This window comes from Labrus mixtus, chromosome 8 (genome assembly GCF_963584025.1).
Source record: "Labrus mixtus chromosome 8, fLabMix1.1, whole genome shotgun sequence".
Classification (NCBI taxonomy): Eukaryota; Metazoa; Chordata; class Actinopteri; order Labriformes; family Labridae; genus Labrus; species Labrus mixtus.
The window spans coordinates 29,824,559-29,842,058 of NC_083619.1; the positions used below are offsets into that span (position 1 = coordinate 29,824,559).

The 17,500-nt window shown below is 46.0% G+C and overlaps 1 protein-coding gene across 1 annotated transcript in view; it reads right to left on the minus strand.

The window, feature by feature from the left end:
* Positions 1 to 17,500, minus strand: part of lamc1 (laminin, gamma 1) — a 62,851-nt gene that overhangs the window by 17,413 nt on the left and 27,938 nt on the right. Inside the window, exons 2-3 of the mRNA XM_061043563.1 lie at positions 14,686 to 14,990; positions 3,061 to 3,191 (exon numbers count right to left, since the gene is read on the minus strand). Of these exons, the coding sequence (XP_060899546.1) occupies positions 3,061 to 3,191; positions 14,686 to 14,990 (436 nt within the window). The remainder of the gene's footprint in view (positions 1 to 3,060; positions 3,192 to 14,685; positions 14,991 to 17,500) is intronic.

The window sequence follows — 17,500 nt, forward strand, 5'->3', positions numbered from 1 at the left end:
AGATGAAAACAAACGTTAATGTGAGACTCGTTAAACATCGTCAGAAGGTACAAAACGAATGATATCGATACCTGTTGGTTACCATGGCAACAAAAGTAAAACTCATAGACACCTAATGTTTGGTAACTTCAAACATTCCAAACTAACTTTTCAACTTTTCCAACTCCAGGTAATTATCTGAAGTGCACAAAAGATCTGTGTTTTGTTTCAAGTTATTCAGTGTGCAGGAGTTTCCTTTCAGTTTTCGATGGACTCATTCTTCTGTCTTAAACAACAGATGTTGTTTTTTACAGGTCAGGATCTCTTCATGACCATCGATCATTAAAGGAGATCTATTTCCCCCACTGTCATCATGAATGAGGTCACTCTGGTACACCTGTAGAGTAGTGTTGTGAGATGTGTAGATCAAAAACCTCCTGATGTCTCTGATACTGCTGTCAGTAAAATCCCTCATTTCAGCCTCTGACTGAAACGCTTCATTTCAGCTACTGTCTCTTTAAGGGTTGGCTGCATTGTTGTGTTATTATATAACTCTTTTTACATTTCTATTTTAATTGTATTTAATTCAATTAATTTTATTTTAACATATTTTCAGATTTTATAGGAATATTGTTTGTTTCAGTGATTTTTAAATTGCCTATTTTAATGTTTATTTTTTCCTGTCATGATGCTTCTGATGTCTTGTGTGAAGCACTTTGAATTGCCTTGTTGTTGAAATATGCGACATAAATAAGGAAAAAAAGTATTGGACATTTTGACAGCCTTACTTAAAGTTTGGATTCAGATTCACTGAGACACTCGTTTTATTCCTCTTTCTCTGTAAAAACCTCATGCTCCTGATTTGAGGCCTAAAGCCTCTCAGCGCTCTGCCAAAGAAACCAGAGAACGGTTTGGTGTTGGTATTGTTCTTGGGTCTGAAGAAGTTTTTCCTCTCTGTGGCTCTGAGGAAAGGTTTTGTTAAACTTCCTGCGGGGGGGAGAGCCCCTCACAACAGGACCGGACTTGCTCTGCAGCCACCTTTGATTATTGTCTCAGGTGTTGCTTGGCAGAGAGCTGTGGAAAAACTGACAACGCACGAGAAGAGGCATTGAAGAGACTACAAAAACTGGACTGCTACACAAAATGCAGGACTAAATGTCGACATTTGTAGGATGGTTTTTATTTCTTTATCTGATTTCAGGCAGGATCAAAAGCTAGCATTTGAAAAATGTCTCCCCCGTTCAGCTCTGTTTGTTCAGCTTTGAACACAGCAGAGGAGGAATGCATAAAACGCTGCAAATTTATTTAAAAAACATTTATTCAGGAAATATCTAAACAGTCACGAGTTAAATGATCATGTGCGGTCTGTGAGCCGCATTCAGGAAATTAGTCTTTGTTAGATTGTCAGCTGAGATTCTGCACACGAGCCTGCACCAACATGAAGGAAGCTAACTGTTCCAAGTTTATTTATACATCGACATGAAGTCCCAAAAAGTAGATAAACTGTCCTTGATCAACTGTTAGCATTGCCATATGTTAGCAACTAAACCTTTAGCTCTGACTTTAGCTATTACCTGTTAGCCTTCTGTTAGCTCTGAAGTTAGCTTTTAATCTTTAACTGGGTTACAACAGTTAGCCTTCTGTTACAACTGTTAGCTTCAAAGTTAGACTCTTATCTCTTCTACTATTGGCTAGATATCTATTGTTTGCCTCCTGACTGTTAGCTGTAAAGTTACTTAGGTTAGCGACTAGACTGTTAGCTTGAATTGGACTCGTAGCTGCTCTAGTGGCTATCTTCTGTTAGCTCTCTGTTAGCAATAACAACAACACTTTTGTCTCCAACTTTGGCTTTTCTACCGTTAGCCTTCTTAGTTAGCCTATTATTTTTTCCATAGTTCTCTATTAGATTTGACTTACTGTAGGTTAGCAACCAGACTTCGATAACGAAAGTGACAGCCAGAACGCAAAGTCAAAATTAGCAAAAAGCTAACGCTAGATAACTACCATATTGAAAAGTTTAACTTTAGGGCTAAAAGTACGAATGCTTACACGAGAAGACATAAAGAACATAAGTAGCTAATAGTTCAAGATAAAATGCTAATTTTACAGCTAATAGTCAAAGTCTTCTCATTGGCTTGAAGGTTCGGTGCACTTCCTGGGGGCTTGGTTGGTCCTCATTAAATTAGCTTATTAGCTTAAAGTTTTGTTTAGCAACTAGAAAACTTTTTTTGAGCTATGGCTCCAAGTCAGCTCGGAGACAGTCCTTACAGTTTGGGATTTTCACCTTTGCATTTATTATATGTACTTTGGAAGATGTCAGCGCCACGCTGTTTGTAAATGCACTCTTGATCATAAAAAAGAAAGAGACGTTTTCCAGATACGACTGCCCCTGAGCTGCACGTTAAAGAAACATGAGCCGACAAATCCAGCTCAGCTCTCAGGTGAACAGGTTCAGGTAGATGAGGGCGGAGCTGACAGAGGAAAAGACTCCTCACAAACCCCTCCTTGGATAAATAAAGGCTGAACTCTGGCGCTCTGACAGGTGCTCCAGCTCGCGACTCTTCCCCTTTTCTTCCGCCCGTCATGGCGGTCGATCCGCCCCATTCCGGTCTCCCTGTAATCCCGCCCTGCCTGCCAGGAATGTCAGGAATGCTGGCTGTGTAATGGAAATCTGTTCCACATTTCAGACAGATTATGGCTGCTGAGGGAGCCTGTTTCACACTCCCGTAATGCCTGTCCAGACCTTTTTTTTCTGACGTGCAGGAAAAGGTGTTCTCATGTGGATTCCAGTGCAAGCCTCAGGGAAGCAGACCACACAGAAAGGTGGTCAAGGACATGTATTTCATAAGACGTGTGAGGAAACTCCTGCACACTGAGCAATGTTTATGAACATTTGAGACGGTGTGCAGAGGTTTGTCTGCAATCTTTTTCATTAAAATTAAGAAATCACCCACCATCGGGTGTCTAGGACTTCTATTCTTGTTGCCATGGTAATGAAACAGGAGTCATTAGCTTTACGATTTTTGACCAGAATCATAAAACAGCCCTAAGTTTGCACTAAGTCCTCCCCAAGCTCTTTACCTTCCTCCCACAGCGAAGTCGGAGATAGCGTAGTAGTAGGACTTGAGGACCTTGGGGTCGTTGAAAACCTCGTCTCCGAACGTGTTGAGCCTGTTCAGGGTCACTCTGATATCTGTGGCGGTCACCCAGTCCTGCAAAAAGACACAACATGGACACACTGTTAGAGACACGAGGCCTGTTGATCAATCAGCAAACACATTGTGCAGACGGTGTGTCAGCCAGCAGAGCATCAGTCAGACATCACAGCGTCTACACGCCGCTCCTCGTTCGCGTCCTTCATTCAAAGATTGTTAAATCTTTGTCCCGACAAAACAAACATATAAACATAATGGTGGGAGACAAAACTTTATGTTGCTCTTCCAAAACAGCCAAAACCTCAAACCTACTAAACGCTGCAGGTCGTGCAGGACGCCATTAAAGCGTCCACGCAGCCTGCGAGATGAGTTTCTTCTGGTTATTTTATAAAACACCTGAAACAGCTGTTTGAGGTGAAAAGAAGAAACACAATATAGACACATTTCTGACCCTCTGCTCTTTAGATTATTTAGATACTTTATTATTTTCTCCTGCAAATCTAATCAGCTTTCTGAGTCTACAGTTGAACTTTTTAAGGGCGCGCTAACACTCGGCAATCCCTGCCGTGCCCGAGCGGGTTTAACCCCCAAAATCCAGTCGATGAGAAGGTGTGCTCAACGTGGACACCACATATAATCGATCCCCGCCTTCATTATGGAGAAATCTCAGAGTGTTCTGTCTGTATCTGACTAACATGACTCAGAATAAAACACAAAATCAGTAAAGTAGCGGCCATGTTCTCAGAGTCGTTCTCTGATGAGACGACGCTGATTCCACTGCCTGAGTCCGTCTGTCTTGTAGACTGAGCACGCTTCATAAAGTCATGCACGTGTTGTATTACGACGTTATGTACAATGTAAGGTAGGTTAGGTAACCGTGCTCAGGCCCGGTTAGTCCTGGAGCAGTGTGACCGCAGGCCAGTGGGGGAATGGGGAGGGGGGGCAATCAGGCTTTAGCACAGTATGGGACAACTGGGCCGAGTGCGAGTGCACTCTAAGGATCGCATATGATGCTAAATCCTCTTTCCCATGTTCCTCTAACTCTAATATGTGTCCCTAGTCCGTCTACAAACCCCCCAATGATGAGAAAAGTCCATCCTCTCCGTCTTTTGCCTGCTCAGATGTTTTTAAGCAGAAGCATTGAAGACAATGGAACAATCCCAGCTAACCCAAAGTACAGCTTAGCCATGAGGACATTTCATAAAGGTATGCAGGAGTTAGAAGCCAAAGTATCGGAAGTAATAAAAAGTTGAGCTCATGATGGCGCTGGATGAAAAGTCAGCTCTCATTGATCTCAAAGGAAACATGAACGACTTGATCACAATATAACCCGTCGTTCTGAATGTTACCCTCTCTGGACCCTCCTCCCTGCAGCCTCTCTTCTGGCTGAAGCAAACACAGATGTGGACTTAAAGATTCCTCAGACATAAAGTTCCTGAAATCTCTGAAAGCTTGGCTCATGAAGCTGCAAACAGAGGCGTGTTTTTGGGTCTTCAGGCTGTGGGAAACACTCAGGCACAGTGACGCACGGCCACAAACAGGCGCTCAAACTGTGACATTTTTTTGTGAAATGGAATTACTTTCTTGGCGTTATGAATACGAGAGCCAGCTGGAGAGAATTACTGCGGGACACCTGTTACAGTTTGTTGTATCATCGGGGAGGATAAAGAGAGTTACCCAACGTCCCGCCTGGGAGAAAAGACTCATGGGAAACTGAGAGTGAAGGCCGGCGATAGCTTTGTTCAGTATCAGCAGGAAGCTTATCAGGCCTGGAGGTTTTTATCGAGCTCGTAGCAGCAGCTGCTTGAGGACAAACAAAGATGTGAACCCAAAGAGTCTGTCAGAACCAGCACAGCCCCGACTCTGACAGAGGAGTTTTAATGAACCTCCACGCTGCCAGGAGACCCCTTGGTTCAGCACCGTCTTTCCAAATGTCTCCAAGAAAATGATCAGACTTCCAACGTCAGCAGGAAACAGTTAAAATATCTGCTGACAGCTGATTGGCCCCTGTCTCACACAGCAAATCTGTCTCCAGAGCTAACAGGAGATTTAACCGTCATGTTTGCAAAGTGATAAAACACTGCTAAGCAATGTGTCCACAGAGGAAACAGCAGGGGTTAAAAACGTCTCCGATATTACCGTTTGACTTTCTGTGGTTGCACGTTTTAAATCATGTTCAGGTTGAACTTCTTTTATCCTCCCACACAGGAAAACGTCTGCCTCCTCTCCTTGTGACTTTGCACGCCGATGTTAAATCCTTGTATAACTGCTGAGAATGTGGAACAGATTTCTGATTCAACCGCGGCTTTTTTTCTCTCAGCTCAAGAAACTGTTTCACCGAGGTTTAAGACATGAAGTTCATCACTTCCCCCTCGTTTTGTGTTTCTTATTTTCACAGTTTATCATCCGTGTCTCCGTGACGTTTACTGCTACGATTGATTTAATTCTTTTCCATCCATCGTTACACATTTAACTACGCCCTTAACTTATATCCTGCTTCCTACAAAAACAGTTCAAAATAAGACTAAAGACAAGAAGGACGAGGCAACATGGTTTAAGTTTTGTCCTCATGTGCGTGGTCAACGCTAGCAGCAACGTCAGTTCCTCCAGTGTCCACTAGAGTCTGTCTCCTGCAGTGAGTCAGTCCCCATAGAGCTCTATGTTAAAATGTCAAACTCTACAGCTGCAGTTCCTCCAGTGTCCACTAGAGTCTGTCTCCTGCAGTGAGTCAGTCCTCATAGAGCCCCATGTTAAAATGTCAAACTCTACAGCTGCAGTTCCTCCAGTGTCCACTAGAGTCTGTCTCCTGCAGTGAGTCAGTCCTCATAGAGCCCCATGTTAAAATGTCCAACTTTACAGCTGCAGTTCCTCCAGTGTCCACTAGAGTCTGTCTCCTGCAGTGAGTCAGTCCCCATAGAGCTCCATGTTAAAATGTCTAACTTTACAGCTGCAGTTCCTCCAGTGTCCACTAGAGTCTGTCTCCTGCAGTGAGTCAGTCCTCATAGAGCCCTATGTTAAAATGTCTAACTTTACAGCTGCAGTTCCTCCAGTGTCCACTAGAGTCTGTCTCCTGCAGTGAGTCAGTCCTCATAGAGCTCCATGTTAAAATGTCCAACTTTACAGCTGCAGTTCCTCCAGTGTCCACTAGAGTCTGTCTCCTGCAGTGAGTCAGTCCTCATAGAGCCCCATGTTAAAATGTCTAACTTTACAGCTGCAGTTCCTCCAGTGTCCACTAGAGTCTGTCTCCTGCAGTGAGTCAGTCCCCATAGAGCCCCATGTTAAAATGTCTAACTTTACAGCTGCAGTTCCTCCAGTGTCCACTAGAGTCTGTCTCCTGCAGTGAGTCAGTCCCCATAGAGCCCCATGTTAAAATGTACAACTTTACAGCTGCAGTTCCTCCAGTGTCCACTAGAGTCTGTCTCCTGCAGTGAGTCAGTCCCCATAGAGCCCCATGTTAAAATGTACAACTTTACAGCTGCAGTTCCTCCAGTGTCCACTAGAGTCTGTCTCCTGCAGTGAGTCAGTCCTCATAGAGCTCTATGTTAAAATGTCCAACTTTACAGCTGCAGTTCCTCCAGTGTCCACTAGAGTCTGTCTCCTGCAGTGAGTCAGTCCTCATAGAGCTCTATGTTAAAATGTCTAACTTTACAGCTGCAGTTCCTCCAGTGTCCACTAGAGTCTGTCTCCTGCAGTGAGTCAGTCCCCATAGAGCCCCATGTTAAAATAAACATGTTTACATCCTGGTACAAAAACAGTTTGGGTCTCTAGAGCTCATTTATCTCTTCAACTGTTTACATTTTATTAAGGTTTAAAGGGATGTAGAAATAGGGGGCGTGGCCTCATAGTGACAGGTGTAAGCTGCTAGCTGTCCGCTAGGTGTCCCATCAGCTAATTCAGTCCCTGACCTTTAACCTCTAAGTTGTGTTGGAGCCTTTTGGAGATCTGTTCAGTCACATTCTCGGCCGTGTCATACAACGCATCATATCGTAATGTAGAGTATCGTAACGAGTCGTGTCGTAATGTTCATTGTATTGTTTTGGATTGGATTGTCTCATTTTGTGTCGTGTCATATCGTACTGTTTCAAATCACATCATATCGTGTCATATAAAGATGTATCAGGTGGGATGTCATGTTGTTTGATATCGTATTATTTCTCGTAGTAGTTTGAGTCTCTTTGATGTAATTTCAAATCTTCCACTGTGAAGTCACCGTTAGCTTGTAGGACAGATTAGCTTCCACATCACTAGATGTTTATCCTCAAACTGATGGAGGTTCAGTGTTTGGCAGGGTGCCGCTTTCTGCTTGACATTTGGCTCTCATGAAGGATTGTCATTGTTGAAAACTTTCTGCAGCTGCTTTCTCAGCTGGTCAGTTATCTGGAAGCTTCCTGCGCCCTGTAACTCCCCAAGTTTCTCTCTCCCTCTCTCGATGATTCATGCAGAATAAACTTGTCCTATCGTCCGTCCGGCAGCTGCAGCTCTTCAGACTGTCCGTCCAGGAAGCTCTCGTGGTCCTCGGCTGAGTCAACACTGTTTATACTGAACATTTGTTTGCTATCAATCATGTGCAGCGGCTCTGTGGCCGTGAGGAACGCCTCCGCTGAAACACGTGTTTTTCTAAAAGGAAGAACTGAGCCTAAACTCCAACAGTCCTCTGGGACGCTCAAACATTCAGCTGAGCTGCAGCAGCCTGAGAACAAGAGCTCAGACTGTCAGGGCCCGAGGTTCTTTATTACTAACCCTAGATCTTCTCTGGACTTCTGATGACTGGTTTTTACACCGCAGGTCACACCTCCACATTCACACGCTGATGGTAGAGGCCGCTGAGTAAAGAGTCCATCAGTATTAACTCATCCATTCATACACATTCACACGCTGATGGTAGAGGCCGCTGAGTAAAGAGTCCATCAGTATTAACTCATCCATTCATACACATTCACACGCTGATGGTAGAGGCCGCTGAGTAAAGAGTCCATCAGTATTAACTCATCCATTCATACACATTCACACGCTGATGGTAGAGGCCGCTGAGTAAAGAGTCCATCAGTATTAACTCATCCATTCATACACATTCACACGCTGATGGTAGAGGCTGCTGAGTAGAGTCCATCAGTATTAACTCATCCATTCATACATTCACACACTGATGGTAGAGGCCGCTGTGTTAAGAGTCCATCAGTATTAACTCATCCATTCATACACATTCACACACTGATGGTAGAGGCCGCTGAGTAAAGAGTCCATCAGTATTAACTCATCCATTCATACACATTCACACACTGATGGTAGAGGCCGCTGTGTTAAGAGTCCATCAGTATTAACTCATCCATTCATACACATTCACACACTGATGGTAGAGGCCGCTGAGTAAAGAGTCCATCAGTATTAACTCATCCATTCATACACATTCACACACTGATGGTAGAGGCCGCTGAGTAAAGAGTCCATCAGTATTAACTCATCCATTCATACACATTTACACACTGATGGTAGAGGCCGCTGAGTAAAGAGTCCATCAGTATTAACTCATCCATTCATACACATTCACACACTGATGGTAGAGGCCGCTGTGTAAAGTGTCCATCAGTATTAACTCATCCATTCATACACATTCACACACTGATGGTAGAGGCTGCTGAGTAAAGAGTCCATCAGGAGTAACTCATCCATTCATACACATTCACACACTGATGGTAGAGGCTGCTGAGTAAAGAGTCCATCAGGAGTAACTCATCCATTCATACACATTCACACGCTGATGGTAGAGGCCGCTGAGTAAAGAGTCCATCAGTATTAACTCATCCATTCATAAACATTCACACGCTGATGGCAAAGCAGCAGGAGCAACTTGGGGTTTAGTGTCTTGCCCAAGGACACATCGGACAGTTGGTGGTAGGAGCTAGGGATCGAACCCTCGACCTGCATGTTCAACAAAGTTACAGTAAATCGGTAAAATCAACATTGAAAAGACAAATCGACAGGATGGATAACGGTCAGACTGAACCTGTAAAAAGATGTTTGGAGATGAGATTTAAAAATGGAGAGAGAGTCAGTTTTAGGGATGTGTAACGGATGCTGAAGGCTCTGGACCCCATGGTGGGCGGGTCGGGTGGTGGAGTGAGCTGAATGGAAGTAGAAGAACATTACATGACCTCAGTACATGAAGACAGTAATCAGTCACCGAGGTTGAACACTACAGACACAGACCATCACCATGACAACCAGACTTGACAGAGGACCTCACACCTACTGGGAGCTTGGTGTAACCTCAAATGTTAGCAGAGCCTAAACTCTGCGTTCAAACAAGGCAAACTTCAACCCGGTGCAGACGTAGAGCGTCCCGTTTGTTTTTTCATTCACAGAGAAACAACATGAATCCACCATGAGATGGAAACACGTCCTTTAACAGGCAGAAACCTCCAACAGAACCAGACACCTGCTGATGAGGTAACTGAACGAGACTTCTGAAGACGACCACTGAGGGACAGAACTCGTCATGTCAGTTGTTCGTCTTTCTGCCGATGTCCCGGGAGGCGTTCTCTCTCAGATTTCTGACATTTATCGACAATCTGAGAACTTCAGGGGTGGAAACTCAGCCCTCAGATAGCCGACACTTCTACGTAGAAGCTGCTTTATTTTAAGGGGGTCCGGATCCTAAAATGTTTCAGAGCGAGGCTCCAGAATAAAACAAGAGTTCGAGCTGGTCGGCGGCCAAACGGGTTGCTGCGGCGGACGGTCTCAGCTGGTGGTTATTTCCCTCCCGGAGCTCAGAGATGACAGACGGCAGGAATGTCAAAGAGCCGTCTGACGCCTCCAAAGAGTGCACAGCTTCGGTATAAATAGCTTCATGCCGACGAGTCAAATAAGGAAGTTTAGAGCGCGGCCGGGGGGCTAAATCTGTTCATTTACACCGAGGGGTGTTGGAGACACATCAGGGAGGCTGTTAGACCTGAAACCTCCATCACAGGAAGTACGAGCTCACATTTTATTAAACATATATCAGAAGAGGGGGACCACTCTTCAGAGCCCTCCGAACGTTCATGACTGTGTTACTAAAAGTCTGAGAAAGGTTGGAAAACGTCCCCCCCGTCTGTTCCTGCAGGGGGCTTTGGAGTCCCATCCATGATGGTTGCCATGTGGGAAATGCTGACTCAGCCTAACTGAACACATTAATATACTTCAAGGCTGTCAAGTGATTCACTTTTTAGAATTGCACTTCAAAATAAACGCTTTTATTTTGAAGGTTTGTCCTGTCTCAAGCTGAGAGTACTTTACTTGCTGTGTGCTTTTATTTAGAAATAAAGTAAGGAGCTTCTAGTAGAGTGAAGGTTAGGACATGAAGTCAAGCACAGAAACAGGAAGTGGTTAGGGATCCCAAGTGAAATAAAAACATCGTGGGAGCAGAGGAGAGAGAGAGAGAGAGGAGAAACTTGTGCAACAGACAGCGAGGAGAGAAGAATGAAAACAGACTTTCCAGAGATGAAGCAACGTCAACCACAGGCAGTGAAGCAACATGGAAACACAAACATGCTGAGGAGGGGGAGGAGGGGGGAGGGGAAGAGGAGGAGGAGGAGGGAGAACATGAGGAGGAGGAGGAAGAGGAGGAGGAGGGAGGACATGAGGAGGAGGAGGAAGAGGTGTCCTTCGTGCAGCTGCAGGTCAGTGGAACCAAACTCGAGCTGCTGCTGCTGCAGTGGGAAACTCGGGGGCGTCGCCTAGCAACATGTCGAGACACTTGGCAGTATCTTTGGACTGAGCGAGTAAATGTGCAGCTCATAGACGAGAGCGTGAGCGATGGTCACTCTGGAGGCCGTGAAGAACAAGAGTTGCAGAGCACTGTGAGCCAAAGCAGCCGAAGCAGCACCGAGTGTGCATCCAGCATGCTTTTCAAAGTAAAAGCACGTTTTTATTCTTAGTTTGACACTACTTGCATTTCAGACAGCTTTTATTCTGAATGTTCACTCGGTCACTCAGTGAGTCACTTCAGGCGGTTTCTCTCTCTGCAAACGTGCGTTCGTGTTTAGTCATGAAATGTGTCACTCAGTGTTTATGTGGAGAACTTCTCTGAGGAAGAGTCAAAGCCACAGACAGAACTGAACTTTCAACATAAAACACCTCGGAGACAGAGCCCTCACATCCTGTCAAAAGATCTGAGACTCCAGTCGTCGCTTCCACTAACTCACTGATTTACACAGTAACATTAAAGAGAAGCTCTGATTTAATCTGTTTATTCTGACAATTCATGTATCAGGTGCTGACAGGAAGTGACCAGAGGTGCTGACAGGAAGTGACCAGAGGCAGAGCACAGGTGCTGACAGGAAGTGACCAGAGGTGCTGACAGGAAGTGACCAGAGGCAGAGCACAGGTGCTGACAGGAAGTGACCAGAGGCAGAGGACAGGTAAAGGACTTCCAGGCTGGACGTTGTTAACAGCTATCCGCTTGATGCAGCAGAATAACTAAGATGTTTCCCAGAGGCGTGTCGGGTCAACAGATCACCGACACGCCTCCGGTTATAAAAATGCTGATAAGCTGGGTGTGACAGTGTTTCACGGTTCTGAAGAGGATGTCATGAGTTGAAACATGGGAGCGGTGGGCAGACAGACAGAGGAGGAGACGTGTTTAACTAAAGATAGAGCACAGAGCGATTCTCCTCAGCTGCACGCACTCAGAGAGTGAGTCACACTTTGATCTCGTCACCGTCACACTGTAGACTTTGATCTCGTCACACTGTAGACTTTGATCACGTCACACTGTAGACTTTGATCACGTCACACTGTAGACTTTGATCTCGTCACACTGTAGACTTTGATCTCGTCACGTCACACTGTAGACTTTGATCTCGTCACACTGTAGACTTTGATCTCGTCACACTGTAGACTTTGATCTCGTCACACTGTAGACTTTGATCTTGTCACACTGCAGACTTTGATCTCGTCACGTCACACTGTAGACTTTGATCTCGTCACACTGTAGACTTTGATCTCGTCACACTGTAGACTTTGATCTCGTCACCATCACACTGTAGACTTTGATCTCGTCACACTGTAGACTTTGATCTCGTCACCGTCACACTGTAGACTTTGATCTCGTCACACTGCAGACTTTGATCTCGTCACCGTCACACTGTAGACTTTGATCTCGTCACACTGCAGACTTTGATCTCGTCACACTGTAGACTTTGATCTCGTCACACTGTAGACTTTGATCTCGTCACCGTCACACTATAGACTTTGATCTCGTCACACTGCAGACTTTGATCTCGTCACCGTCACACTGTAGACTTTGATCTCGTCACACTGCAGACTTCGATCTCGTCACCGTCACACTGTAGACTTTGATCTCGTCACACTGTAGACTTTGATCTCGTCACACTGTAGACTTTGATCTCGTCACACTGTAGACTTTGATCTCGTCACACTGTAGACTTTGATCTCGTCACGTCACACTGTAGACTTTGATCTCGTCACCATCACACTGTAGACTTTGATCTTGCCACACTGTAGACTTTGATCTCGTCACACTGTAGACTTTGATCTCGTCACACTGTAGACTTTGATCTTGTCACACTAGACTTTGATCTCGTCACACTGTAGACTTTGATCTTGTCACACTAGACTTTGATCTCGTCACACTGTAGACTTTGATCTCGTCACGTCACACTGTAGACTTTGATCTCGTCACGTCACACTGTAGACTTTGATCTCGTCACACTGTAGACTTTGATCTCGTCACACTGTAGACTTTGATCTCGTCACACTAGACTTTGATCTCGTCACACTGTAGACTTTGATCTTGTCACACTAGACTTTGATCTCGTCACACTGTAGACTTTGATCTTGTCACGTCACACTGTAGACTTTGATCTCGTCACACTGTAGACTTTGATCTCGTCACGTCACACTGTAGACTTTGATCTCGTCACCATCACACTGTAGACTTTGATCTCGTCACGTCACACTGTAGACTTTGATCTCGTCACGTCACACTGTAGACTTTGATCTCGTCACACTGTAGACTTTGATCTCGTCACGTCACACTGTAGACTTTGATCTCGTCACACTGTAGACTTTGATCTCGTCACGTCACACTGTAGACTTTGATCTCGTCACACTGTAGACTTTGATCTTGTCACACTAGACTTTGATCTCGTCACACTGTAGACTTTGATCTCGTCACGTCACACTGTAGACTTTGATCTCGTCACCGTCACACTGTAGACTTTGATCTCGTCACCGTCACACTGTAGACTTTGATCTCGTCACACTGTAGACTTTGATCTCGTCACCGTCACACTGCAGACTTTGATCTTGTCACACTGCAGACTTTGATCTCGTCACACTGTAGACTTTGATCTCGTCACCGTCACACTGTAGCCTTTGATCTCGTCACACTGTAGACTTTGATCTCGTCACCGTCACACTGCAGACTTTGATCTCGTCACACTGTAGACTTTGATCTCGTCACCGTCACACTGCAGACTTTGATCTCGTCACACTGTAGACTTTGATCTCGAAATCATATAGAAGAAATCATCTTTAAAACAGCTCCATTCTGGTATGTTCACACAGCTTCAGTGCAGCGCTCGTTAGTGATGATATTAACGAGGGAGTCTCTCTCTCTCTCTCTCTCTCTCTCTCTCTCTCGGAGTGCAGCAGGTTGCTATGCATGGATGGGCTGACATCGCACTTAAACTAGGCAGTCTGTACAGTTCCTTTAGCCCTGTTTCCAACAAGCGGTCCGGTTAAGTTCAGTCCAGTTCAGTACAGTACGGTAAACCCTGATCTCTTGAGTTTCCACAGCTAGCCGTCCCCTTATTCGAGAGGCGGAGTCTAAACCAGATGGAGATAGCTGCGTCAGCTGTGCAATAGTGTGACATCATAGCAGCACGACACAGTGTAGCCCGCTATTAATTAAGTTCAACAAAGAAGAAGAACAGGGACAGTATCCTTCAAGTGTTTGTGTTGGCGCCCGTCTGCCCGCACCTCCCCCCCCCCAAAAGCTGTAAACCTAGGGGAAACACTGAGGGACACAGTAAACAAAAGGGACCCTCTATGGTCGGATCAGTACGCTCAGCCCCTCAACAGAAGGGTACCAAAAAAGTAGGACGTTATGGATCACTCATTTTAGAACCATTCCCAACTTGACGGTGGAAAACGCCAATAAAATGGGTACTGAACTGAACCAGACCGCTTGGTGGAAACGGGGCTTTTGAGTGCTCCGTACACTTCATCGAGTACACAACGTGGACATGAAGTATAAACAATCCCCGACTCCATCAAAGAGAAATCTCAGAGTGTTCAGTCTGTTTCTGACTAACACGACTCAAACTAAGACACAAAGTCAGTAAAGTAGCTTTCCGATACTTCAGGATGCTGCTTCCAGGTTTCTAACACAGCACATCCCTCGTGTCCTGGCTCTGCTTCACGCTTCACATTCATCTGAAGACGGCAGTTTCTAAGAAAACACTAGAGAGACGACCTGCAGACTCAAACAGTCTACAAGCTCCGCCTCCTGTGTTTTCTGTCTGCGTGACCTCGGTGGGGCTCTTACCTGCAGGACGGGGCTGTTGTCGAAGTTGTAGGCGCTGGGCCGGCCCTCCAGCGTGGAGAAGGCCACGTTCCCCCCGGTGAGCGGCGAGATGTCGCTGAAGTCGTCGGTGCAGAGCGCGTGCTGCTCGTCTTCTCCGGTGCGGATGAAGCCTCGACCCGCCTTCTGGTAAGTCTTCTCGCAGGAGCCGCTGTAGTACTGGTACGGCACCCAGGGGCCCCCCTCCCTCGTCCGCTTGTAGATGGCGAAGCTCTCCGGGCGGCTGGTGTGGAACTTGAGCCGCACGTAGGTGATGTCGAAGGCCTTACCTGCAGAGAAGAAGAAGAGACCAAATCAGTACTCATGTTTACCTTTCTCTCATTTAGATTCAATACTTTAAAACATTTCAGGGCCAGTTTTAATATGTCATCTTTAATCTGGTTCCTAGTTCTCTGTCTCTCTCTCTAACTCTCTCTCTAACTCTCTCCCTCTCTCTGTCTCCCTCTCTCTCTCTCTCTCTGTCTGTGTGTGTCTCTGTCTCTCTCTCTATCTGTCTCTGTCTCCCTCTCTCTCTCTCTCTGTCTGTGTGTGTCTCTGTCTCCCTCTCTCTCTGTCTCCCTCTCTCTCTCTCTCTCTGTCTGTGTGTGTCTCTCTCTCTCTGTCTCCCTCTCTCTCTCTCTCTCTGTCTGTGTGTGTCTCTCTCTCTCTGTCTCCCTCTCTCTCTCTCTCTCTGTCTGTGTGTGTCTCTCTCTCTCTGTCTCCCTCTCTCTCTCTCTCTGTCTGTGTGTGTCTCTCTCTCTCTGTCTGTGTGTGTCTCTGTCTCTCTCTCTATCTGTCTCTGTCTCCCTCTCTCTCTCTCTCTGTCTGTGTGTGTCTCTGTCTCCCTCTCTCTCTGTCTCCCTCTCTCTCTCTCTCTCTGTCTGTGTGTGTCTCTCTCTCTCTGTCTCCCTCTCTCTCTCTCTGTCTGTGTGTGTCTCTGTCTCCCTCTTTCTCTCTCTCTCTCTCTCTCTCCCTCTCTCTAAGAACGAGGATTTGGGAGCAGGAATGTGAGGTGGAGTTTGGACTTGCAGCAGTCTGGCCCTTTAACTCCTGACACTCTAGGGGGCTGCGGGGTCTCTGGTCGCTGCATATTTGGCGAGTCTGAGCACGCCGGCGAGCAGAGCGTGGCGGCTCGAGGAGCCGTCAGTCTCAGCGTGTGAAGGAACGCCAGCCGCCATGTTTGAGCCGGGGCGGCAGGGGGTACGGCTGTTTGCTCAGCCAAAGAATCTGCTCTGTAAACAGTGTGCTGACAGGGGCCCCGGGAGGGGGGGGCCGTCTGTGACGGCAAATAAAGGTGAAGCAGCTGATAGGACGGAGGGCCGCTCACAAAGACAGACTGCAGTTTATTACAGGAAACAATGAAGAGAGAGCAAACACACTGACTTCCTCCTCTGTGTGTCTGTGTGTGTGTGTGTGTGTGTGTGTGTGTGTGTGTGTGTGTGTGTGTGTGTGAACAGGTGAAGGTTCATGCTGCAGGGTGGGGGATGTTTTACAGAACGCTTCAAACTACTTTCAGTTTGCAGACTTGTTTTTAAACTCTTCGATTCTTATCGGCGATAGTATCGTCTTAAACCACGTGGTATCAAAAGGCACCAACGTTTTGAACTCCAGCGTTCTCTCGGCACCACGCAGGAGGTAGAAACCAAACATGAAAAGCTGCCGTCACCAAGTCTGAACTCGAGCCCGACCGATTTATCAGACAGACGATAACATCGGCCGATATCAGCATAAGCAGTGACTCTTAGTATCGGCTCATTTTATCTCAGATATACACTGATATAACTTGATTCATTCACCAGTGTAACCATTTCATTTGAGTTTCATTTTATAACACTAGCGGTTCTGTCACCAGCAGGGGGCGCTATATGGATTACAACAAGCATCATCACTCTGCAGAGTGTCGAGCGGTGATGCACGTACATGCTCAGTTACTTTCCAGCTGAGTGACCATCTCGTCTTCAAGTGTTTGATAACTGAGGGATCAACACAATAAATATCTAAATCTATCTCTACAGATCAAACACAGATCCGAGAAAGATATCGGCCGATATATCGGTGTTAGTATCGGTCGAGCCCTCGTCTGAACTGAAGGAAAAACAAACGTTGTCGATGTTTAGAAAGTGAGCAGGAGTTTGTCTGCGACTTTAAAACTTAGATTAGATAGATCTAGGACTTCTATTTTAGTTGCTGTGGTAACAAACAAGAATCTACATCTTCGATTTATACGAGAAACATATCAAAGTTTGAAGTTGTGGTTTAGAGCTTCAAATAAATAAATTCCACACTTCTCTCTGTTTTCGACTCGTTTCCCTGCGATCCGTCCCGTCAGACTCGACCTCTTAACAGTTCAAGAGTCTTAAAGTAACGTGGGAGGAGTTTCAGCTGTGCGGAGACTGTTTGTCAGGAAGTGTTTTATTCAGATGTGACTCTGACCAGCTGTGATCTGAAGCATCTTTTCACTCTGAACCCCCCCCCCCCCCCCCCCCACACCCTCGATTCTCTGGACTGACATCAGAGAGAGGTCTGGGGGGAAGGGGGGGGGCTGAGGGGGGCCTGCAGGAACACACTGTCACCAACGTGTCTTTAAATAAAAAAACGCCTCCACATCCTCACAAACACAAAAAGCTTCAGTCGGCGCTGCGACCAGCCGGTAAACACAGGAGGAGCGGAGCCCAGGTGGCTGCTGGGACGGAACGACCAACGGAGTCAGACCGTTTTTATTCACGAGTAAGAAAAAGGTCGGAGCGAAGAAGGACTCGACAACAAGGACGACTGATGTTCTCTGTTTGTTGTCTCTTGT